The sequence below is a fragment of the Bos taurus genome, chromosome 8 (assembly GCF_002263795.3).
Source record: "Bos taurus isolate L1 Dominette 01449 registration number 42190680 breed Hereford chromosome 8, ARS-UCD2.0, whole genome shotgun sequence".
In the NCBI taxonomy this organism is placed as follows: Eukaryota; Metazoa; Chordata; class Mammalia; order Artiodactyla; family Bovidae; genus Bos; species Bos taurus.
In genome coordinates, this window is record NC_037335.1 from 51,211,660 (window position 1) to 51,237,294 (window position 25,635).

At 40.6% G+C, this 25,635-nt stretch overlaps 1 protein-coding gene across 2 annotated transcripts in view; it reads left to right on the plus strand.

Moving 5' to 3' along the window:
* OSTF1 (osteoclast stimulating factor 1) overlaps positions 1–3,357 on the plus strand; it is a 61,116-nt gene extending 57,759 nt beyond the window's left edge. The window contains exons 10-11 of one of the 2 annotated variants that reach the window (XM_005210040.5): positions 2,370–2,400; positions 2,782–3,357. In XM_005210040.5, coding sequence (XP_005210097.1) covers positions 2,370–2,400; positions 2,782–2,809 — 59 coding nt within the window. In that variant the 3' untranslated portion in view covers positions 2,810–3,357. 2 annotated transcript variants of the gene reach the window in all.
* The last annotated feature ends 22,278 nt before the right edge of the window (positions 3,358–25,635 follow it).

A 25,635-nucleotide genomic window follows, 5' to 3' on the forward strand; every position in this document is an offset into this window, starting at 1 on the left:
AACCTGGGTCCCTGAAGTCGAAGTGCAGAGTCCTAACCACTGGATGGTCAGGGAATTCCCACTGTGCTTACGCGTACTAACCACAACCCCGATCAAGATGGAGGACACTTCCCGCATCCCAGAAGCCTCCTTCAGCATCCCCGGCTTCTCTCACCATAGATTAGTTTTGCCTGTTTTCAAACTTGATATAAATGGAATCAAACAGTATGTGCTTTTTGGTGTCTAACTTTTTTCGTGTAACACGTCTGTGAGATTTATCCATGTTGTGTTTTTCCCGCCATCATTTATTTATTCATTTGTATGTCTGTCTTAAGTTCTGGTGCTTGACTTGGAATGTGTAATCCAGGGCAGTGAGACTGAGAAAAAAATGGAAGTGAGGTAGGAGAGGCTGAGAAACACCGTTGGGAGACAGAGTACCATGATGGTGATGCCCCAGGATGGGCTGTGAAGATACAGCTCATCATCAGCACTTGGCCGTATTGGAAGTTTCCAGAGAAAATGTGTCTCAGAGAGTCTATAGAAGTAAGGAAGGAAGGAGAAGGAGTTTATTAGCCTGCCTACCTCTCACTTTCTATTTGGTCAGCATTTGTACCATGGCAAGTTATCTTTCTCTTGCTTAAAGCAAAGTGCCAAAGTAACGATTGAAGGATAGAGAATATTTCTGATATAGCAAAACATAGGATTGTAGTAGCAAAGTACAAAAGAAAGGGGAAGAGTTTTGCTATATTTGTCTTTTTGTATTTAACTTAAAAAGCTACCAGTTCACAGCCAGTTGTGAAGTTCATGGGTGTGTGTGGGATAGAAGAAGATACCTTCCTCCCAGGTCTCCAGAGCTCCTTTAAAGGAGAATGGAGACAAGTACAATCAACCTGGAGACTTCTAGTAGTTTGGAAGCTGGTGTGAAATCGCTGAAGCACACTTCTGTTCTGCTTATACCTACTTGTTCTTTTCCCTTTCTTTTTGTTCCATGTATAAGATGTAAGATAAGTTGGTTTCTATATCCCTCATATTGACTCTCCCCTGCCCCTCCCTTTTTAAAAATAATTATTTTCCTAAACATATTCTTTAAAAAACTACAGTATCATCAAATATCTTGTTATAGTCTAGATTTACCATTTTCTTTTATATGTTTATTTATTCTTTGCTTACTTATCTATTTATAGTTTAAGTAGGGTCCAAAATGATAGCTATGTCTCTTATTTATCTGCTTTTTTCAATTAATGCTTCCTTCCCCTCTCATTTTCCTCTTTGTTTGGCCTTGCTTTTTATTTGTTAAAGAAATTGGGACAATTTCCCTGAATTTCCCAGTCTAGACATGGCAAGCATGCGTTTCCATGGTGTCGTTTGTCATGCTCCTCTGTCCTCATCTTTTTGTCAGTTGGTGTTATGTCCAGAAGCTTGGTTAGACTTAGATTTTTTAGGGGTAGAGGGAAGAATACTTAATAAAGAAAATTGTGTTCTTCTGTCAGAGGCACATAATATTAATATCTGTTTGTCACTTGTCCTGTGATGTTGGCATCCATGGATGATTATTGTCTAGATCCATTGTTTCACTGATGGTTACAAAATGGTGATATTTTAATTTCATTCCCTTCTCGGTTATTAGTTAGAACATCCTATAAAGAAAAATTTCCCCTTATCAACTGTTTGCTTACTTAGAGCAATAGTTTGTATAGCAGGGGCAGAGTAAGAGTTCTGCCCCTGAAAGCCCTTTAAGAGTTTTCAAAGTAACCTGCTGGTTCTCTGTTATTTTTTGAAGGGAACCACACACTCTTTGGTGTGTGTTGAAATATTTGCTGTGTTTTCATCCAGTATTGTTAATTACTGGTAGCCTACCTTTGGCTAGTGGAGACCCCTTCTGGTTGGATCCTGAGCCCTTTTAAAATGATGCTGTGTTTGCTAGAATCCTTGCTTTATAGCTTAAGAAGGGGTTTCAGGTCCATCTTTTACAGTTTCTGTCCCAGACTTGGAATCAATCATATCTCCAATGAGCAGGGGCTTATAGTGTTTAAAGACAATGTTCTGGGTGCTATAATACACATTTATTCAACTGTAACAATGTGTTTATACTTGCATTTCAGTTTTTCCCTTAAAACTATACCTTGTGTAAGCTGTTGCTGTAGGAATTTGACTAGACTATTTGAATTTGAATGGACAGGTGAACAGGTAAAAAGATCAGATACCTTCCTTTTGAACTCTGTTTAGGGTTGACAACATTTGATGGGATTCAGCTCTTTCTGTTTTAAAACATTATTTATTTTTCATTTCAGTTTCCTTTTCTTCTGCATATTCTTTATTAGTGTTTGCTAAAATGAAACTGAAGCTTCTGTGTTTTCATTCTCTTTCTTTTCCTTTTCCCCCCTCATTAGTTATCTTTCTACCCAGTGACCTTGCCTTCAGGTAAGGCTACAGGTTGTGGACTGGCTGAAGCCTCCTGTGCACTTGTCATTGGGAGAGGAGGTTTGGAAGCACAGCTGTCAGGGTGGACGGGCTTCTGGCGTGTCCCACGTTGGTCACGGTGCATGTGGCTGGTGGTGTTCCGTGGTGGGAGGCAGACTGACAGCTCCTCAGCACCACGTTTGTTGCTTTTTTGCGTGTCTAGGTAACGTGCAGACAAATGTAGCTGTCAGCCTCTGTGGCAGCAGAAGCTGATAATTAGACTGGAAAGCAAAAGTAGAGAAAGATCCTTGGGGGAAATACAACCCCTAGGAGCTTTGAAAGTGAAAAAGAATCCAAGCCATTTCTAATTTTTCTGTTTTGCTTTTCCCCCTATTCCTTTAGATGCAGTCCGATCATTAAGCAATGCTGAGGACTATCTTGATGATGAAGACTCAGATTAATTCCCTTCCGGAGCTTTGAGATCTAAAACTTCTGTTGCTTTTGCCATTCCAAAACCTTGTCTTTGTCAGAAGAGTGTTGATAACTGTAAAAAAAAAAAAGAAAAGTCTATATGAACGTGGCAGTATTGCACTGTGTTTGAATAAAACCTGTAAGTGACTAGTTCTCACCTTCAGTTTGCCAATAAGTGACTGGATATTTTGCTGTATAAAGTACATGTTTGCTCACCAGAGTAGAACAAGAAGAGATTATTTCTATTTATCAAGCTTAAAGGAATTTTAAGAATTTTTTTCTTTAAAAAAGTCAGGTTTGTTTTTTTTTTTAAAGTTCTTTACCTCAAGGATTGAGATATTTTGAATGGATTTTTCAAGGGAAGAATGCTTATTATAATAATAAACCAAAAGATTTAACAGAAAATTGTCGGCTATTCTGACAAAAATAAACATTTTAAGAGACTTTATTTCTTTTGTCTGTTTTATGGTATTACTCTTTGCTGATAAATAAAGCTTTTTATATTTAGGTAAAGCCTGATTTGATTTTTTTTAAATACATTTTGTATTATTAGCAGAGAAGAGTCATAGCAGCCAAATTTCTTTCTTTTTTTCTGGGTACAGTGTACTTTATTGTTGGTACAAGACAAGGTGGTGCTCCCTAAGCCCCTCCCCTTCTTCAGGGATGTGGGATGGAAACTGTGTGGACATTGGAGATTCTCAGTGCGTTAGGGGATCAAGTTTGGCATAGTAGTGGAATTTCTGTTCAGCCTTCTATTGATATATCTGCTTTGATTAAAGTCAAGGCAGCAATCATTGAGGAGATAGATTTCTAATAAAATATGTAAACTTAAAAAAAAAACTTTTTATATTATATTGGGATATAGCCAATTAACAATGTGATAATTTAAGGTGAACAGGGAAGGGACTCAGCCATATATATACATGTATCCATTCTTCCCCAAACTCCCCTCCCATCCAAGCTGCCACATACATTTAGTAGAGTTCCCAGTGCTATGCAGTAGGACCTTGTTTGTTATCCATTTTAAATACAGCAGTGTGTATGTGTCCATCCCAAACTTAAACATTGTGAGACTTTCGGTTTTTCTCTCCAATGTTATACTTAATGTGAAAAAATTTAGCAGCTCATTACAGTTTGCTTAAGATTTGAAAGATGAACAAAAAAATGATTTCCTTATTATGAAAGATGCTGTAGTTTTCCATAATGGAGGAGTCATGAGCCATGAAATTTTTTCCCCATTCAGTTTTTTACTTTGGTAAGTTATTTTCTCTAAACATGGCTCTAGTTCATAATGATCTGGCTTCTTTTGATAAAAAATCAGTGTAACATTACAGGGAGCCTTCTGTACTACCGAAGTGACACTTCATTTGAGATTCTAATTTTGATCACAATAGTGATGATACTAAAAAATGACATGGCCATTGGCATTTGCCTGGATTTTAGGCCTCAGATCCAGAAGTATGTTTTGCAAGAGTTTGATGATAATTTCAGAAAACACATTGGTGATGAGAAGGAAATGTTTGAAGAAGGAAGTGGGCTAACTCAGGAAATGAATAACTGCCTGTAGAGGAGTTTCCTCTGTCTGTGACTTTGGTTTTTCTCTCCATGGGTGCTTTGAGAAAGGATACCCTGAGAAGCCTGTTCAAGGTCAGTCAAATATCCCAAATAAATTTTAATAGACATCTGTATAAGTATTAACAGAGATGAGCACAAAATCTGAAATTAGTTAAAAAAAAGGATATTGTATTTTTAAAACAAACACCTAAATTTAAACATTTTTATTGCTTTATAAGCATAGTCTTGAATATATGAAATCCTTGCTGAAATTCTTTTCCCACAGAACCTTTTAAGTATTTGTTTTTTAAAATGGGAAATCTCTGACTTTTTATTCTTGTGTACTTTGGGCCTGGGACAGTCAGGATAGAGGCCAACTAAGCACTCAAATTTTTTTTTTTTTTTTTTAACATTGGTAGAGATAATAAAGTTTGTAGAAATATAGATAATTTTAATGAAAATACTGTGTACTTGATGTAAATGTATAATGCATTTGAGGAAAAGAGGCCTTACTGTCATTGCTTTAACATTAAGAGAATTCTAGAAAGTTGGCCAACTATATATAGTTTTTTTGGCAGTGAAGGGCAGACTTAGGTATATACTCAGTTTTTTCTGTTGGAACAGCCACAATACACAATTTGGCTGTGGTTGAAACTCCATGAGAAAATTTACTTTGCTTCTTGTTTATTCAGTCTAGCTTATCTGAGCTTTCTCAGAGATTGTTTAATGCTGAACTCAGCAACAAAATTCAGTTCCAGGAAATTGCCACCACTCAGACTCTGCAGAGGAGAGCTCTGATTATATTCTAGAAATGACATGGAGGTTTTACTGCAACCCGAGCTTTCTGATAGTCACTGTGGCCTGAACTCCTTCCCAGCCGTTGCATCCTTAACAAAGAAGATGGCCTTCCAGCCCCTCGGGCAGTGAGAGATTGGTCCAGCTATTGGCCCAGTGTATGTGCTTAGTCGCTGAGTCATGGCTGACCCTTTTTGACCCCATGAACTATAGACCGCCAGGCTCTTCTGTTCATGGAGATTCTTCAGGCAAGAATACTGGAGTGGGTTGCCATGCCCTCCTCCAGGGGATCTTCCCAACCCAGGGATCAAACCCAGGTCTCCTGCATTGCAGGCAGATTCTTTACCATCTGAACCACCAGGGAAGCCCGTAACCTCATGCAAAAAAAGCCCAGTTTTTATCGTAGGTTCCCATTTTAGTTTCTTTCCAGGACTGCTGTGGTGCAAATTATTTGTTGTTGAAGTGCCATGCATTACAGTTGTCAATTTCTGTGTTTCTTCACTGATCCCCCCTCACCCCTATTGGCTACTTTTAAAAATAGGATTGGCTATGTTGTTACCCAAAGGGAAATGTTGAGCAAAGCCATGGTGACCTTATTTTTTTTTCCCATCTTAAAAACCAAACTAGAAATGCTGAAAATGAAATCTAAGATAATTTTAGGCAGAAGAAAACAATGTTTCCATATAAGCTTTCTTCATAAATGTTTTTTGCTGTGTAGAATTTCTGATTCACTGGTATTTCTTCTTTTCTTATAAATGATGCTTTCTGATAGGCTACGAGAGTCTAACATTGACACTGATCATCTGCATTTCCCTGTTAACTTTGACTTTGTGCTTGTTCTCCTTAATTTTGTGTTGTAAATACATATGCAGCAGTAATACACAGACAACTATACGTTGTGGAGTCAAACTTCAAAGTGTCTGATTACTAAAAGTTGAGGTTTTGGTGGGAGAAGTATTGCAAAAGACCCTGCTCTTGCTATTTTAACTGAAAATATAGCTTTGGTGAACAGTTTTCTTAAGTGAAGGAAAAATTCCAGACCGCAAATGTATGGTTTCTGTCTCTTTATTTCTTAATAACAAGCCTGTACATCTTCTCCTCCCTTAAAATGATATAAAATTAAATAAAACAACCATTTATTAAGTGTCTATGCTGCCAGTTCTGTGGTAGGCACTTTCATAGACATGACATCACTTGATCTTTACAGCACAACCCCGGGCAGCAAACATTAATGCTCTTACCTTTTTACAGAGAAGACAAGGTTTGAAGAAGTTAAGTAACTGTCTCAAGGTTGCACTGCTTAAAGGTGGAAAAGCAGGTCTGGTTGACTCCTGAGCTCGTGCACCTGCTGCCTACTGCAACTGGCAGGTGACGGAAAAATTGACGCAGACCTGCTCATTTTCTAACTCAGGCTTTGGATGTAGCATCAAATAAACTGAGCTAACTTAATTAAATGTGTTATTTAACTAACCCTCAAAAAGAATTTTTTTAAAAAAAGATCTCCTTTTTTTACCCCAGAAAAATTTTGGCAACATTTTTGGGTCCTTCCCTGCTGGCTCAGACAGTAAAGAATCTGCCTGTAATGTGGGAGACCCAAGTTCCACTCCTGGGTTGGGAGATCCTCTGGAGAAGGGAATGGTAACCCACTCCAGTATTCTTGCCTGAAGAATCCCATTAACAGAGGAGTCTGGAAGGCTACAGTCCATGGGGTCGCAGAGTCAGACATGACTGAGCAACTAACAACACACACAGCCCTGGAGAAGTATGATCTAACGAAGCAGGTCATACCCTCAAGTTCCCCAAATTTCCAAGTTAATGCACAGTAGACTGAGTAAGTGTTAAAGAAGGAAAGTCAAGATTAGCAGCTATTCACCTTGCTCTGAGTTTGCACTGCTAACTTCACCATTTCCCTCGGATAGTCTGAGAGCTCCTCACATATTTACACCTCACCATGAAAATAAGTGCGTCTCTTCGAAAGGGTCAGGGAATGTCTCTTACACAAGTGTGCAAGCTCATCGTGGACACGGTTGTAACCTCACATTTCCCAGGCAGTTCTGCTATTCTGCCGGTGGCTTTCTGCTAATGGTTTCCATCTAAACTTGTGCTGTTGCCAGCTAGGAGCTGAGTGAGGCCAGGTTCCCTGGCTGTGGCTGGAAAACAAAATGGAGGAATCCAAAGGTGTGAGTTAGACTGAGAGGAAGCAGGAAGGGAAATGGAAGAAGAGACAAAAAGGAAAAGAGGCTAATCAGCAAAGGAGATAATGGTGACCTTCTCTACATCACCCATAGTTCTGATATAAAAGAAGAATGCTTCAAGAAGTGACTAAGAGTATGGGCTTTGGAGTGGAATTCTCTGATTCAAGTCTGGTTCTGTTGCCTGTTGCTGAGTCACATGGACAGGTTACCTAAACACTCAGATTCCTTAACTGTAAAATGGAAGAATAGTACCCATTGCCTAATGTTAAAAAGGATTAAATAAAATGATCTATGCTGATGACTTTGGGTAGTACCTGGCAGAGTAACTGCTAAATAAATGTTGGCTGTACTCATAAGCTTGAATGAGGAAGTTTTCATTAAAAACAAATTGATGTGTACAAATGAAGAATGTGTTGACAAACTTGTGTTTCAAAAGCACCATTATCTGTGAAGAGTGGATTCCCTAAAATACTTTTAAAATGGGAGGAAAGTGAAAGTGAAGTTGCTCAGTCGTGTCTGACTCTTTGCGACCCATGGACTGTAGTCCACCAAACTCCTCCGTCCATGGGATTCTCCAGGCAAGAATACTGGAGTGGGTTGCCATTTCCTTCTCCAGGGGATCTTCCCAACCCAGGGATTGAACCTAGGTCTCCCACATTGCAGGCAGACGCTTTAACCTCTGTATCACCAGGGACAATGGTATTTCCTTAATGGCCATTTAGGTTAGTGGTTTTCAAGATAAATATACTTTCTGTGAAGTATAGGGAAGAGGTGCATAACTTGACCTGGTTGTTACTATTATTATTAAAATAATTCAAAGATGAAGTGAGGAGATTATCCCTGCCACTGCTTCAGTTTTATTTTGTTGCTTTGGAGTGCTTTGATGGGCTTGAAAGACCATAGGTCCTGTATTTAGTATATGATGATTTCGAATTGAAAGGCTATTTGGTGTTACCATTTTGCTCTTATTTTGTTGTTCAGTTGCTCAGTTGTTTTCAACTCTTTGTGAGACCATGGACATCACTTTCACCATCTTCTGGACCTTGCTCAAACTCATGTCCATTGAGTCGGTGATGCCATCCAACCATTTCATCCTCTGTTGTCCCTTTCTCCTCCTGCCTTCAGTCTTCCCCAGCATGAGGGTCTTTTCCAATGAGTGGGCTCTTCCCATCAGGTGGCCAAAGTATTGGAGCTTCAGCTTCAGCCTCAGGCCTTCCAATGGATATTCAGGATTGATTTCTTTTAGGACTGACTGGTTTGATCTCCTTGCAGTCCAAGGGACTCTCAAGTATCTCTCCAACAGCACAGTTCAAAAGCATCGATTCTTCAGCGCTCAGCCTTCTTTATGGTCCAACTCTCACATCCATACATGACTACTGGAAAAACCATAGCTGACTATACAGACCTTTGTTGGCAAAGTAATGTTTCTGCTTTTTAATATGCTGTCTAGGTTTGTCATAGATTTTCTTCCAAGGAGCAAGCATCTTTTAATTTCATAGCTGCAGTCACCATCTGCAGTGATTTTGGAGTCTGAGAAAGGAAAGCCTGTCACTGTTTCCCCAACTATTTGCCATGTAGTGATGGGACTGGATGCCACGATCTTAGTTTTCTGAATGTTCAGTTTTGAGCCAGCTTTTTCACTCTCCTCTTTCACCTTCATCAAGAGGCTTTTTAGTTCCTCTTGGCTTTCAGCTGTAAGGGTGGTATCATTTGCATATCTAAGGTTATTGATATTTCTTCCTGCAATCTTGATTCCAGCTTGTGCTTCATCCAGCCAGGCATTTCTCATGATGTACTCTGCAGTTAAATAAGCAGGGTGACAGTATATAGCCTTGATGTAGTCCTTTCCCAATTTTGAACCAGTCTGTTGCTCCATGTCTGGTTCTGTTTTGCTCTTATATATTGCCAACAAAGGTCCGTCTAGTCAAGGCTATGGTTTTTCCAGTGGTCATGTATGGATGTGAGAGTTGGACTGTGAAGAAAGCTGAGCACCAAAGAATTGATGCTTTTGAACTGTGGTGTTGGAGAAGACTCTTGAGAGTCCCTTGGACTGCAAGGAGATCCAACCAGTCTATTCTGAAGGAGATCAGCCCTGGGATTTCTTTGGAAGGAATGATGCTAAAGCTAAAACTCCAGTACTTTGGCCACCTCATGCGAAGAGTTGACTCATTGGAAAAGACCCTGATGCTGGGAGGGATTGGGGGCAGGAGGAGAAAGGGACGACAGAGGATGAGATGGCTGGATGGCATCACTGACTCGGTGGACGTGAGTCTGAGTGAACTCCGGGAGTTGGTGACAGACAGGGAGGCCTAGCGTGCTGCGATTCATGGGGTCCCAAAGAGTCGTACGACTGAGCCACTGATCTGAACTGAACTGAACTGATGCCTTCAAAATGGAAACAGCCTATTTAAATAGTAAGTTTTGCAACATTGTATGTTTCCGCCATAAGGTCAGGGCTTAAAGAATTTGGTCTCCCAGTGTCAACAATATATGGTAAAGCAATGGTAAAGCAATGGTCCTCAACTTTTTTTGCACCAGGAACTAATTTTGTGGAAGATAGACTTTTCACAGATAGACAGGGTGGGAGGCAGATAGGATTCAAGCAGTAATGCCAGAGACCGGGAGTGATGAGGAGCTGCAGGTGAAGCTTTGCTACCTTGCCCACCCCCACCTCCTGCTGTGCTCTCTGGTTCCTAACCAGCAGAGGACCAGAGGACCAGTACTTAGTACTTGTCTAACAGCATTGTCATTATACCCACCAAGGAATCCTAAGAATGAAACTATGGTATGTTATGTTTCCTTTGAACCAAGAACCCAGTAAACTTGTATTGACTGCAAGTGAGTGAGAATAAAAGGTCAGTTTCACTTCTTCATTTTTTAATTGCTTATTGTAATGGCTTGCATATATTTTTATTGCTGTGTTAGTAATGATTTTACATAAATTCACACCATTAGGAAAAATCTCATTGTGTTCAAATTAGTTTGTGGGTCTCTTCTGCTGCATATAATTGTGGTTTAATACTAACAGTACACATCTAGTACTATCAAATTTTCCTTTTTCTGCAAGTTGTATAACAAGCTTTATTCTCTATATGTCATTTTTATTTCTCTTTCAACATAATTTCTTTATTGTGAGAAAAGCCACCAATACTCGTTTTTTAAGATTGTTTCAATTTATACTATTTTTTTGTTCCGTATTTTATAAAATCCATGAAAATTCTTTCCTCATCTCAGTACCAGTAAGGAGTTTTAAACTGTGATCTGTGTGTGCTCAGTTGCATCTGACTCTTTGTGACCCCATGGACTGTAGCCTGTCAGGCTCCTCTGTTCATGGGATTTTCCTGGAAAGGATACTAGATCAGGTTGTCCTTTCCTGCTCCAGGAGATCTTCCCAACCCAAGGGATCAAACCTTGTGTCTCCTGCACTGGCAGATGGATTCTTAACCACTGTGCCATCTGGGAAGCCCAAATATGATCTGAGAGATTGTTTATTATTTTGATCTTTTTGGGTTTCCTCATGCTGTTGCTTAAAATACTTTTAAGTTTTTAATTTGAAGTTGTGGTGGCCTGTTCCCAAACAGTTTTTATTGCCCTACATGTATTTTTTTTTAAGTAAAGAAAAATTGGTTTCACTTAAAAATATTGATTAAAGCAAACTAATATTTAAATGCAATTGTTGGATAATAATAAAATCATCACTATGTGTATTTCCTCCTTTTAGAACTTCGAAACCTGTATTTGTTCTTTCTTCCCTATTCCTTTATCCCTTACATCTAATTTACAACCCTTGTGAATCCTAACTCTAAAATGATGTCTCTCAAATCTGTGCTTTCCTTTCCATTTCCACTACTACTTCCTGGATTTTCAAGAAGGAGTTTGAGTCTCTGTTTTAGAGGTAGCATCTAAGTAGAGGTTGGTGGTAAAAAAAAAAAAAAAAAAAAGCTGGAAAGGGATATCCTTGAGGATTTGAGGACAAACTATAGGCAAAAGACACCATAATCATAATTAAGAAGAGCCTAATTTGCAGCAGCCCACTCCAGTGTTCTTGCCTGGAGAACCCCCAGAGGAGGCTGGCAGGTGATAGTCCATGGGGTCGCAGAGTCAGACACAACTGAGCGACTAAGCATGCAGGCAAGTTGCAGCAAGTAAGATGAAGATATATGCCACATTTGTAAATGAGGCAAAAAACTCTTGTGGGAATAAAATGAAGATGTGGACCAGGTGAACCTTCTACATGGTATCCAAGGTATCTTGCAAGGGTGGGTCCAGCTGCCTGGAAAGGCTTACTGTGCTAGATGGCCAGCATGCCAACTCAGGCTCTCCCCAAACTCCTTACCATCTAACCAGGCACACTTTTTGCCCTCAGGCACTTTCTGTTCTGTTCCTTCCTGCACACCAGTGATAAGATGATCTAGCTGACCATTTTCCACAGGGAATGATCATCTGTCTTCTCTTGCTCTTGAAACTGAAATTCAAGGCAATCTTGCCCTGAAGCATTTTCTGTTTAGTTAAGCTGGAAATGATCTCTTTCTCCTTTTATTTCTTGTAACATTTGCTGTTTTTACTTTTCAGTTATCATGTGTCAAATATTTTGTGCCATAGTTACTTTGTGTTTATCTTCACTCCTTATCTCATTGAGCAAATTGCTTTTGCTTCAGATAACATAGTGCCTGGCATAGAGTAAGTGCTTTAAAAAAGTTATGCAGTCAAGTTGACTCTTCCCCCTTTTCTATGTAGAGTCCTATGAATTTTAACAATGTGTATATTTGCATAACCACCACAATCAGGATATAGAATAGCTCCCTGCCTCAAATAACTTCATGGGCTGTCCTTTTATAGTCATACCCTCCTGCTACTTCACCGGCTGTCAATTACTCCAGTGACTGTCAATTACTGATCTGTTCCCCATCCCTGCTGTCTTCCAGAAAGGCATGTAAATGGAATCATTCAGCATATAATCTTTTGAGACAAATTTCTTTCATTCAGCATATCTCTGAGGTTATTCAAATTTGTTGCACGTATCCTTTTTTAAACTTCCATTTTATGAATGTAACACAGTTGTTGCTGAATGTTTGGGTTGTTTCCAGTTTTTGGCAATTATGAAAAGCCATAAACATTTAGGTACATGTTTAGTACTTTTTTGTAAGAATGGAAAACAAATCAGATTTCCCTGTATATCCATCTTTAGGAGCGGGTGAAGCTGCAGAAATGGAACAGGGGCTTGAATTCTAACCTCCCACAAGTGCTTGGACCTTTTCTTGCGCCCATAATTTCCTTCCCCGTCCCGTCCTTCAAATTGTTGTTGTTGCTAAGTCACTTTAGTCGTGTCCCCCTCTGTGCGACCCCATAGACAGCAGCCCACCAGGCTCCCCCATCCCTGGGATTCTCCAGGCAAGAACACTGGAGTGGGTTGCCATTTCCTTCTCCAATGCATGAAGTGAAAAGTGAAAGGGAAGTTGCTCAGTCGTGTCTGACTCTTAGCGACCCCATGGACTGCAGCCTACCAGGCTCCTCCGTCCATGGGGTTTTCCAGGCAAGAGTACTGGAGTGGGGTGCCATCACCTTCTCCAGTCCTTCAAATCTGTTTACTTTGAAAATCTACATTTCTTTGGCCACACACTCAAGGCTTGGTGCTCCGATGTGTGCTACCTTAACCAGGCTATACTTGTATATCAGATTTTCCTGATGCATTCAGCAGCTGGTCCAGGGGGGGTCTCCACAGGGTTCTCCCCTCCAGACTAGTATGGGGTCCGCGCGGGCCACTACTGACTACCTGTTGTTGAAGGGGACCGTGGGCAGAAGCACAACTAAGGAGGCTGGATTGAGGCAGCATGGGGCAGGTCTCTGGAGGACCCTCCCCACTGCCCTCACCTTGTTGGTCCGCCCCCTCCCACCTGACCTGGCTAGTCTCTTGAGGTCTGGGCGAGGAGGGTTCTCCCCACTACCTGCAGCCACAGGTTGGCGTTTTGGGGAGGCTGTGGCTTTGGCACCTGGAACAAAAGGCCTCTCGCCAATGTGTTTTGTGCTCTGCTGCACCCTCTGCCTCTGGGGCAGCCAGCATCCCTGCTGTTGCCACATTTCCGAGTGAGTTCCACAAAGGAAGGCTGCCGGCATCCTTGCATTCATATCCCCTGCCCTGGGGCACCGGAGCCCAGGCCTCCACTTCCAGCTCGGCGCCAGCCACCTCTTAAGCGCCTTTTCAGTGAGTAGATGACACATGGTCAACATTGTTTCAACTGCTGGCTCTTATGGACTGCTTTATGTTAGCAAAACTGGGGATAGGCCTCAGTGGAGGCCAAAAGAGAGAATCTGTTTACTGTTCACCTGTAATTCAGTCAGTTCTGACACTCAACCTCGGGTTAGCACTAATATCGCGCAAGTTAAGGGCTTAGTCCTACAAGACTGCCCCTGGCCACCCTTCAGAGGCCAGGCACAAGCCCAGTGTGCTTCTGACCTGCTAGTTATGATTCAGATATACTTATGACCTCCTGCCCCATCTTGAGTGTGATAATTTGCTAAAGTGGCTCATAGAACTCAGGAAAATAGTTTACAGCCAAGTGGAAGAGCTGCATAAGGCCAAGTGTGGGGGAAAGAATGAGGTGGCGGAGGCGGGGGGGTGTCCCTGCCTCTCTGAGTGTGGTGCTCTCCACATGTTCACTAACCCAAAAGTTCTCCAAACCCCTTCCCTTAGGGTTTCTTAATGGAGGCTTCATACACATACATGGTTGATTAAATCATTGGTCATAGGTGATTAACTCTACCTCCAGTCCCTCCTTCCTCCCAGGTGGGACTGAATGTTCCAACCCTCTAATCACAGGCTTGTTTCCCTGGATTAACAGCCTTCATCCTGAGGCTTTCCAAGATCCCCAGCTGTTAGTCATGTCGTTAGCATACAAAAAAGATACCACTTCAGAGGTTACAAGGGTTTTAAGGAACTGTGTGCCAGGAAAAGGAGTGGGAGATCAAATACACATTTCTTAATACATATTTTCTCTCTATATGTATAATTAATGTATATTTTATACATACATAAAAATTATACATACAAGTTACATTGTATGTGCATATATAATGAGTAGTTCTGAAATAGTCATACAATGGTCTTTCAGATTTCAGACAAAGAGAATTACTTCTGGCTAATTGTGGGTGTCACTGAGGTATGATCAATATTATTTGGATTCTGAAGTCAAATAGTTGCTTTCCAAACAGAGGCTTGACCTTGCAAATCAAGGAAATATAGGCACTTATATAAAGATTTATTTTGTGATTTATGTAGAACTGACCATTTCTGAAATGCTTGTTTATATCATTTGTATCAAACGATCTGAAATGTCAGTTTATATATCATTGATAGAATCATTCCCTATGATTCAGAAATACAGAATATTTTAAATATAGCTGTTTTTATTTTAAAAAGAAATTGTCACTGTAGACATTCTTAGAAATTTCAAATAGAGCAAGACATTCTCAGAAAAAAGTCAAAAGAGTACAAAACATTCTGACTTCTCCTTTTACTAACAGAGAGCCATATGTTTTACAAAATATGGCATAGAGAAAAAGGCATTCATTTTCAGGGAGAATTGTTTTAAGTCTTGGATTAGCTGCAAATTTCCTCATCTCTTAAATGAGAGTACTGTTGGCTACCAAGCAAAATGGGTTTGCAGATGTCGAGATAATATACAGAAAATACTAGTTGTATTATTCATTTAATAAGTACTAAGTTCTTGTCTTCTTCTCTGAAATTTAACTTCCTTATCTGTAAAATTTCATTTTAAATTGTCTACCATGAGTCAAACCTAGAGAATAAAAGAGAATGTAAAACATAATGGGCTTCCCTGGTGGCTCAATGATAAATAAAACCCCCCACCCCACCACCCACCCCCCGCCACTGCAGAAGACATGGTCTCCATCCCTGGAAGATCCCCTGGAGAAAGAAATGGCAGCCCACTCCAGTATTCTTGCCTGGGAGATCCCTTGGACAGAGGAGCCTGGCAGGCTGCAGTCCATGATGTCACAAAAGAGTCAGACATAACTTAACTGATCACCAACAACAAAGGACATAATAGTTAACTTGTTGATCTTGAAATATTGTGTCTGGAAGATACATCTGTTCGCAATTCAAGCAATCACAAAAAGTAAAAATAAAAAAATCCAGAGCTTTAAAAATTTTTATAAATCATTTGGTTTTAGTACTACACTTAAAGATAAGGAGGGCTTCCCTGGTAGTTCAGCTGGTAAAGAATCCTCCTGCAATGCAGGTTCGATCCCTGGTAAGTTGTTTTCTATTTAAAATTTCTTCAGAGGGTATGATGCAGGAGGTTATGCATTGTGATTCTATCTTTCAAATTAAGAACTATATAAATAAGGAATAATGACATTAAATGTTTAACCTTGAACTCAAAGATTCCCAAATGCTCTGTCAGTTCAGTTCAGTTGCTCAGTCATGTCCAATTCTTTGCGACCCCATGGCCTGCAGCATGCCAGGCCTCCATGTCTATCACCAACTCCAGGAGTCCACCCAAACCCATGTCCATTGAGTTGGTGATGCCATCCAACCATCTCATCCTCTGTCGTCCCCTTCTTCTCCTGCCCTCAATCTTTCCCAGCATCAGGGTCTTTTCAAATGAGTCAGCTGTTCACATCAGGTGGCCAAAGTATTGGAGATTCAGCTTCAATATCAGTCCTTCCAATGAATACTAAGGACTGATCTCCTTTGGGATGGACTGGTTGGATCTCCTTGTAGTCCAAGGGACTCTCAAGAGTCTTCTCCAGCACCACAGTTGAAAAGCATCAATTCTTTAGCACTCAGCTTTCTTTATAGTCCAACTCTCACATCTATACATGATTACTGGAAAAACCATAGTCTTGGCTAGATGGACGTTTGTTGGCAAAGTAACGTCTCTGCTTTTTAATATGCTGTCTAGTTTGGTCATAACTTTCCTTCCAAGGAGTAAGCATCTTTTAATTTTATGGCTACAGTCACCATCTGCAGTGATTTTGGAGCCCCCCAAAATGAAGTTTTGCACTGTTTCCCCATCTATTTGCCATGAAGTGATGGGACCAGATGCCATGTGTTAAGATTCTAATTATTCTTCTTATAAGATAAGGCAGTTTTCCTATAAGAATGCTCTTTATGGAGATGGGTACTTCAGTCTTATGATAGCCTTACGCTTAGTCACTTAAAATCCTTTCCCAGCCTAATGGTACAAGCACTCCCATTAATGTGCCAAGATTGGCTCTTACCTAAGACTGCATGCCCAAAGCAGGGTTTTGTAGATATTGCATGAGCTTGCATGCTCCATTCTGTCTGACACCTTGCGACCCCATGGACTATAACCCACCAGCCTCCTTTGTCCTTGGCATATTCCAGGAAGAATACTGGAGTGGGTTGCCATTTCCTCCTCTAGGGCATCTTCCTGAGTCAGGGATAGAACCTGCATCTCCTGCATCAGTAGGCAGATTCTTTACCACTGAGCCATCTAGGAAGCCAGATATTGCATAAGTGCCCCTAAGTTCAAGTTCCCTTCCAGACTCATCTACTTTTCTTGGCTTGGGACTTACCTGGTTCATTGGTTAAGAATCAGTGCAGGGGACATGGGTTCAACCCTGGTAAAGGAACTAAGATCTCACATGTCTCAGGGCAATTAAACCTGCATGCCCAAACTAGAGAAGCTACAATGAAGACCCAGCTAGCCAAAACAAAACTAAAATACTGTGGCTTGTACATCAACTTTCCTGTGCCCCTTAGCCAATTGATGTCATGTCTATTCATGATCAGTTTCTGTATATCTGTATTTGCATTTATTTGTATGGCACCTTTAGACTTTTCACCTTGACACAAACATGGAGGTTCTGTAGGATGGTTCTTCCAGTAACTACTCAGTGCTGCATACTGCAGTCACTGGCAAGAATTGCTTCTCTTCTAAATTCTGCTAGATGAGTTTGATGATCCTCTAACCCGCTTACCATCTGGGTATTAGCCTAAGATCCTAAAACAAGCCATGGAGATGGGAATTGAATCAAGATCTACCTGACTCCAGAGCTATGTTTTCAAGTTTTAAGCTAAATTGCTAATGCAGTCCCACTATTTGGGTCTCAGTTAACATGAAAAGGGCTTCCCTGGTGGCTCAGCTGGTAGGGAATCTGCCTGCAATGTGGGAGACCTGGGTTCGATCCCTGGGTTGGAAAGATCCCCTGGAGAAGGGAAAGGCTACCCACTCCAGTATTCTGGCCTGAAGAATTCCATGGACTGTATATAGTCCATGGGGTCACAAAGAGTCGCACACGACTGAGTGACTTTCACTTTAACATGAAAAAGGTAAATTTGTGTTAATTGCATCGAACATTTTAGTTTTTCAGATTTTAGTTTCCTCTAAGGATTATGATGGTTCATAAATAGATAAGGAATTTTGGAATCACCCAGAAAGTAGGCATACTCACTCTTCATTGATACTGTGCTCACTTATCCATATCAGCTCTCTAGATTGATCTGAGATCACTGAGGGAAGCACAAAGAGGTTCTGAGTAGTGAGAAATGACACAGAAACCACAGCTTGCAAAACTGTACCATAACTTGCAAAACAGAGAAACTTGTACCAAACCATGACTGCAAGGCAAACTAAGCTCTGATCCCTAACACCAGCTCATTCAGACTCCTACATTCAAGAGAAGTCACAAACTTGATTTAATGGTAACTGTATAAGGACTTGTATCTTTGAAAGATAAAAACCACTGATTGTACCAATAACTCACCTAGTTGGCAAATTTTTACTGATCCCCACCAAAGACCTTGCTCGTTATCTTCTGTCCTAAAACAACTGAATGACAAATTCCAGGCTCCCAAACCCTGTAAATACCTTTCTCTAAATATTCTAGTTTGAGATGTGTGTGCTCCCTCTTGCTACATGAAACTAATAAACTTAACCCTTTTTAAAAAAAAAAAATTTTTTTATTTTACATTCCATGAACTGAGGAGCCTTGTGGGCTACAGTCCATGGGGTCACAAAGAGTCAGACACGACTGAGCAACTAACGCTTTGATTTCATAGCCAATTAACAATAGTTTCAGGTGCTCAGCAGAGCGACTCAGCCATGCTTATACATGTATCCATTGTCCCCCAGACCCCTTTCTCATCCAGGCTGCCACGTGACATTGAATGGAGTTCCCTGTGCTATATACAGTGTGTCCTTGTAAAACTAACCTTCTTTTGATCAAGACTGTGTTTTGGTAATTTTTGGTGAATCAACTTTAATAGCAGAAGAAAGAGACTAGTGAAACAGAAAAAGAAGAATCAGATATTACATCTCGAGAAATATAGTACTGTGCGTGGCCGCTCCAACGAAAGATCACGGACTGGCTGGCTTAAAGAATAAAAATGTATTTCCTCAGTTCTGGAGGCTGGTGGATTGAGATCAGGATACCGGCAGGTTTGGTTCCTCCTGAGGCCTCTTTCCTCTCTCCTGAAGATGGCTATCTTCTTGCTGTGTCTTTCTTTCATGGGTGTATACCCCTGGTGTCTCTTTGTGTGACCACATTTCCTCTTCTTACAAAGACATCAGTCAGATTGGATAAGGGCTTACCTCAGTGGCTGCATTTTAACTTAGTCATCTCTTTAAAGAGATGTAACCACAAGCATAACACAGTGAGTAAAATCTTTTCCCCTCAGAATGGACACTTTTTTTAAAAAAAATTATTGTTTAATTGAAGGATAATTGATTTACAGAATTTTGTTTTCTGCCAAATATCAACATGAATCAGCCATAGGTACACATATGTCTCCTCCCTCTTGAACCATCCTCTCTTTTCCCTCCCCCTCTCACCCCTCTAGGTTGATACAGAACCTCTGTTTGATACAGAACCCCTGAGTCATATAGCAAATTCCCATTAGCTATCTACTTTACATGTAAGTTTCCATGTTATTCTCTCCATACATCTCATCCTCTCCTTCCTCCCTGCACACTCCCCCCACCCCACTGTGTTCTTAAGTCTGTTCTTGTCTGTTTCTCCATTGCTGCCCTGCAAATAAATTCATCAGTACCATCTTTCTTGACTCCATATATATGCATCAGTATACAATATTTATCTTTCTCTTTCTGACTTACTTCACTCTGTATAATAGCTCTAGGTTCATCCACCTCATTAGAACTGACTCAAATGTATTCTTTTTTATAGCTGAGTAATATTCCATTGTATATGTACCACAGTTTCTTTATCCATTCATCTTTTGATGGACATCTAGGTTGCTTCCATGTTCTAGCTATTGTAAGTAGTGCTGCAAGGAACAATGGGATACATGTGTCATTTTCATTTTTGTTTCCTCTGGGTATATGCCTAGGAGTGGGATTGCTGGGTCATATGATGGTTTTATTCCTAGATTTTTAGGAATCTCCATACCACCTTCCATAGTGGCTCTATCAATTTACATTCCCACCAACAGTGCAAGAGGATCCCTTTTCTCCACATTCTCTCCAGCATTTATTGTTTGTAGATTTTTTGATGATGGCCATTATGTCTGGTGTGAGGTGATATGTTGTAGTTTTGATTTGCATTTCTCTGATAATGAGTGATGTTGAGCATCTTTTCATGTACATCACACTTACGCAGATAGTGAAGAAGAACTAAAGAGCCTCTTGATGAAAGTGAAAAAGGAGAGTGAAAAAGTTGGCTTAGCTCAACATTCAGAAAACTAAGATCATCACATCCGGTCCCATCACTTCATGGCAAATAGATGGGGAAACAGTGGAAACAGTGGCTGACTTTATTTTGGGGGACTCCAAAATCACTGCAGAAGGTGATTGCAGCCATGAAATTAAAAGATGCTTACTCCTTGGAAGGAAAGTTATGGCCAACCTAGATAGCATATTCAAAAGCAGAGACATTACTTTGCCAACAAAGGTCTGTCTAGTCAAGGCTATGGTTTTTCCAGTGGTCATGTATGGATGTGAGAGTTGGACTGTGAAGAAAGCTGAGCGCCGAAGAATTGATGTTTTTGAACTGTGGTGTTGGAGAAGACTCTTGAGAGTCCCTTGGACTGCAAGGAGATCCAACCAGTCCATCCCAAAGGAGATCCATCCTGGGTGTTCATTGGAAGGACTGATGCTAAAGCTGAAACTCCAATACTTTGGCCTCCTGATGTGAAGAGCTGACTCATTTGAAAAACCGTGATGCTGGGAAAGATTGAGGGCAGGAGGAGAATGGGATGACAGAGGATGAGATGGTTGTATGGCATCACTCAGTGGACATGGGTTTGGGTGGACTCCAGGAGTTGGTGATGGACAGGGAGGCCTGACGTGCTGTGGTTTATGGGGTCACAAAGAGTCAGACATGACTGAGCAACTAAACTGAACTGAATTAGCCATCTGTATGTCTTCTTTGGAGAAATATCTGTTTAGGTCTTTTTCCCACTTTTTGGTTGAGTTGTTTTTCTGGTATTGACTTGAATGAGCTGCTTGTATGTTTTGGAAATTATTCCTTTTTCAGTTGCTTCATTTGCTATTATTTTCTCCCATTCTGAAGGCTGTCTTTTCATCTTATAGTTTCCTTTGCTGTGCAAAAGCTTTTAAGTTTAATTAGGTCCCACTTGTTTATTTTTGTTTTTATTTCCATTACTCTAGAAGGTGGGTCATAGAGGATCTTGCTTTGATTTATGTCATCGAGTATTCTGCCTATGTTTTCCTCTAAGAGTTTTATAGTTTCTGGTCTTACAATTAGGTCTTTAATCCATTTTGAGTTTATCTTTGTGTATGGTGTTAGGAAGTGTTCTAATTTCCTTCTTTTACACGTAGCCATCCAGTTTTACCAGCACCATTTATTGAAGAGACTGTCTTTGCCTCATTGTATATTCTTGTCTCCTTTGTCAAAAATAAGGTACCCTTAGATATGTGAGTTTATCTCTGGGCTCTCTATATTGTTCCATTGGTCTATATTTCTGTTTTTGTGCCAGTACCATTCTCAGAAAGGACACTTTGTATCTTGTGTTTTTCATGTCGGTGGCTCAGTCATGTCTGACTCTTTGTGACCCCATAGACTGCAGCATGCCAGGCTTCCCTGTCCATCACCAACTCCCAGATGTTACTCAAACTCATGTCCATCGAGTCGGTGATGCCATCCAACCATCTCACCTTCTGTTGTCACCTTCTCCTCCTGCCTTCAACCTTTCCCAGCATCAGGGTCTTTTCCAATGAGTCATTTCTTTGCCTCAGGTGGCCAAAGTATTGGAGCTTCAGCATCAGTTCTTCCAATGAATGTTCAGGACTGATTTCCTTTAGAATTGACTGGTTTGATCTCCTCGCAGTCCAAGGGACCCTCAAGAATATTTTCCAACACCACAGTTCAAAAGCATAAATTCTTCAGTGCTCAGCTTTCTTTGTAGTCCAACTCTCACACCCTTACATGACTACTGGAGAAATGATAGCTTTGACTAGATGGACCTTTGTTGGCAAAATAACATCTCTGCTCTTTAATATGCTATCTAGGTACATGTCTTTCATGGACCTAGTAAGAAACCTTTACATTAACATGATATTGAATCAATTCTTTACCTGCAGAGCCATGAACAGATACCTAGTTGCCTGATTAAAACATGGAGTTTCCCATGTTCAGTGCAGCTTTAAAAACTGCTGCTGCTGATCTTATATTTACTTTTTCAACAAGATCTCTTTGTACAGAATTCTTTCATTCTCTACTCTCCACCCTTGCCAGTAAGAATATCACTCTTGTTCTGGGATAAACACATTTTTAAATTCAGTCACATTCATAAGTATTGGGTGTTAGGCCTTGAACACCCAATGTGAATTTGAGGGGTATACAGCACAGCCTATAACAAGGAACATAGATGTTGGGGCTGTTTTGGATAAGCATACTGGTTTGGGTGTGAGGGTACTGAAGGAACAATCTTTTTTCCTTGGTTCTCTACTCTCATCATTCAGGGAAGTATGGGCCAACCCTTGGTTGAGCCTTCCTCAACCGGGGAGTTACCAACAACATATCAGGTGAATCATCAGGACAGGCTCCCTCAGTGAATTCCATGACATGAATCATCTCAAATTTTTTTCCTGCATTGAAACATGATGGATAATATTCCCCAGTACAACATAACCATGGTCATGTTCTTACTGCCCTCAAGCTAACACTTACTTTGCCTTTTTCAATCAGTTAAGTATGTTAAGTGCAAGTAAATAAGGGTGATACTATACAGAGAACAAGACCATTCTACTTTATTTTATTTTTAGAAAAACACACGAATAATTTGCAAACTTCAGCTCTTTGATACTCATCAATTTGTTGTCTGGTTGTCTTCATATCCTTGGAGATTATGTGATCCTAATATAATTATTTCAACATTAGTCTCACATGCTATTGGAAATCTGTGTTTTCCCCAGTATCTCCAGAGTTCTCCAGACATTTATGTTTCTTCAGGTCACCCCTGCTCTAATTTCTTGTTTCTTCTGAATCCTCCTAGTTTTTTCCTTGCTGTGATCTCATCTTCCCTATTAATTTCTTCTTCTTGTGAATACCAACACAGCCCTTGGAAAGCCCTATAGTAACCACAAGATCACATGCCTTACATGGATCTTCTATATACTTACCATGTATACATTTTGTCCGGAGAAGGCAATGGCACCCCACTCCAGTACTCTTGCCTGGAAAATCCCATGGGCAGAGGAGCCTGGTAGGCTGCAGTCCATGGGGTCGTGAATAATCGGACATGACTGAGAGACTTCACTTTCACTTTTCACTTTCATGCATTGGAGAAGGAAATGGCAACCCACTCCAGTGTTCTTGCCTGGAGAATCCCAGGGACGGGGGAGCCTAGTGGGCTGTCGTCTATGGGGTCGCACAGAGTCGGACACAACTGAAGCGACTTAGCAGCAGCAGCAGCATACATTTTGTCAAAATTAAATTTTCTTTTGGTCTGCTGTCACCTTTCTCATCTTTCAACACTCTACAGAGTTATTCTCATGTTTATATTTTTAAAATTATTTATATTTGAGTGTGATTGGGAAGAAGAGAGAGGGAAATGTGTATGCTTGGCTAGTTATCTTGAAAACTAGCCATCACTGCTAGTTTTTAAAGGGAAAAAAGGTAAGTGATTATATCATAGGTAAAAGAAAGTCAAAGAGTTAAAAATTTCCATATCAACATTCATGATTCATTAAATCACACCCAAGATTTCTGGTTTGTGTTGCAATTACTTACTGAAATAAATTTCTACACCCAAGATGGAGCTGCAGCTGCCTGGGGTGCCAAATAAGCAAACTGAAACGTGGATTTTTGTGTCCCTGTAAATGCTTTGCTTGATCAGAAGTGCAGTATGTCCAGTCAGCTAACCCCAATACCAAGACAACTTTGGGAAAAAAGCTGAACAACTGGAGGTCAGGATATGTAGTTTATTCGTCTAGGTATCTCACATAGATATCTACAGTATCTGATATACATTAGATGCTCAATATATGTTTAATCAAGTGAGCAAGTAAAAGGCTTTAGTTTTTATTATCAGTTCTGATATTGGCCACTAGAGGGCACTAGTTGCAATGATTAAAAATTAGTATTCCTAAACAGTTATATTCAGAATTTGGTACCTGTAGTAGGAAATGGCAACCCACTCCAGTACTCTTGCCTGGAAAATCCTATGGATGGAGAAGCATAGTAGGCTACGGTCCATGGGGTCGCAAAGAGTTGGACACGACTGAGCGACTTCACTTCAGTATTAATTCTGAAATAAACTTTGATCACACTTTATGTGCAATGTGATTTCTGGTGTTTCCTTTGAAAAAGGCAGCTTTATCTGAGGGCTGCCCTGCATTTTCTGCTAAATTCTGTGAAGTCTGCAGTATGAATAATATTATAATGAAAAGAATTCAGGAATAATGGAAAGATCTTTTTTCTCAGGGAATGTGAGGAAATAGAAATAAGTTAAATAATGGAAAATAAATAGAAAAACTTAACAAATAGATAAATGAAGAGATAGGATTGAACAAGACTATACAGAGGAGAAAAGGAGAGTGGAGGGTTCATGTGTATTAAAGGGAGTATCTTTTGATGTGGTATTTCTTCATTCATTTTCCCTTTACCAGTGCTTCTCAAACTTGAGTGTTGAAGTGGGCTGAATGGAGATCCCCTTAAAGGATTTGTCTCCAGAACCGGTGAATGTGATAGGAATGGATGTCTTTGCAGGTGTGCTTAAGTTAAAGATCTCCAGTTCAGTTCAGTTCAGTTCAGTCACTCAGTCGTGTCCGACTCTTTGCAACCCCATGAATCACAGCACGCCAGGCCTCCCTGTCCATCACCAACTCCCGGAGTTCACTCAGACTCACGTCCATCGAGTCAGTGATGCCATCCAGCCATCTCATCCTCTGTCATCCCCTTCTCCTCCTGCCTCCAATCCCGCCCAGCATCAGGGTCTTTTCCAATGACTCAACTCTTCGCATGAGGTGGCCAAAGTACTGGAGTTTCAGCTTTAGCATCATTCCCTCCAAAGAAATCCCAGGGCTGATCTCCTTCAGAATGGACTGGTTGGATCTCCAGGTGAACCCTAAATCCAGTGATGGGAGTCCTCATAAGAGATAGAGAAGAGAAGGCCGTGTGGGGACGGCAGCAGGTTTGGAGTGAGGCAGCCACAAGGAATGTCAACAGCCATCAGATCCTGGAAAAGGCCAGGAAGAGAAGGAGCCTTCAGAGGGAGGCCAGCCCTGCTGACGCCTCCAGAACTGTGGGAAAATAAATTTCTGTTGCTTCAAGGTACTGGTTTCCAGTAATTTCGCCATGGCAGCCCCAGGAAATGAACACGGGTGTGCACCAGGCTCACCTGGAGGATGAGTGAAGCACAGACTGCGGTTCTCCAGTTCCACAGTGTCTGAGTCAGTAGGTGTGAGTCAGGGGCGAGAGGTCACATTTCTGACAAGTTTCCAGGAGATGGTGCTGCTAATCTGGGAACATTTTGAGAATCATAGATCTAGACTTAACAGGTTTTCAGTACTGGCTTTACATTACAAATTTTCCAGGGATGCTCTTAGAACACTCAGAGATTCTGATTTTTAATCAGTCTCTAGTGGGACTTAGGAATCAGTAGTTTAAAAAACTCAGCAGGTGATTCTGATTATAGCTGGCAAAGAACTACTTTAGACTTGCCATTTACTTTAAAATTCCTCCAAAGTAGCCTGATGATATGAAAAGTGATGTATTTATGAGACTTTAAAAGCAATTGATTGAATCATTAATATAAAATTAACAGTGATTGGTT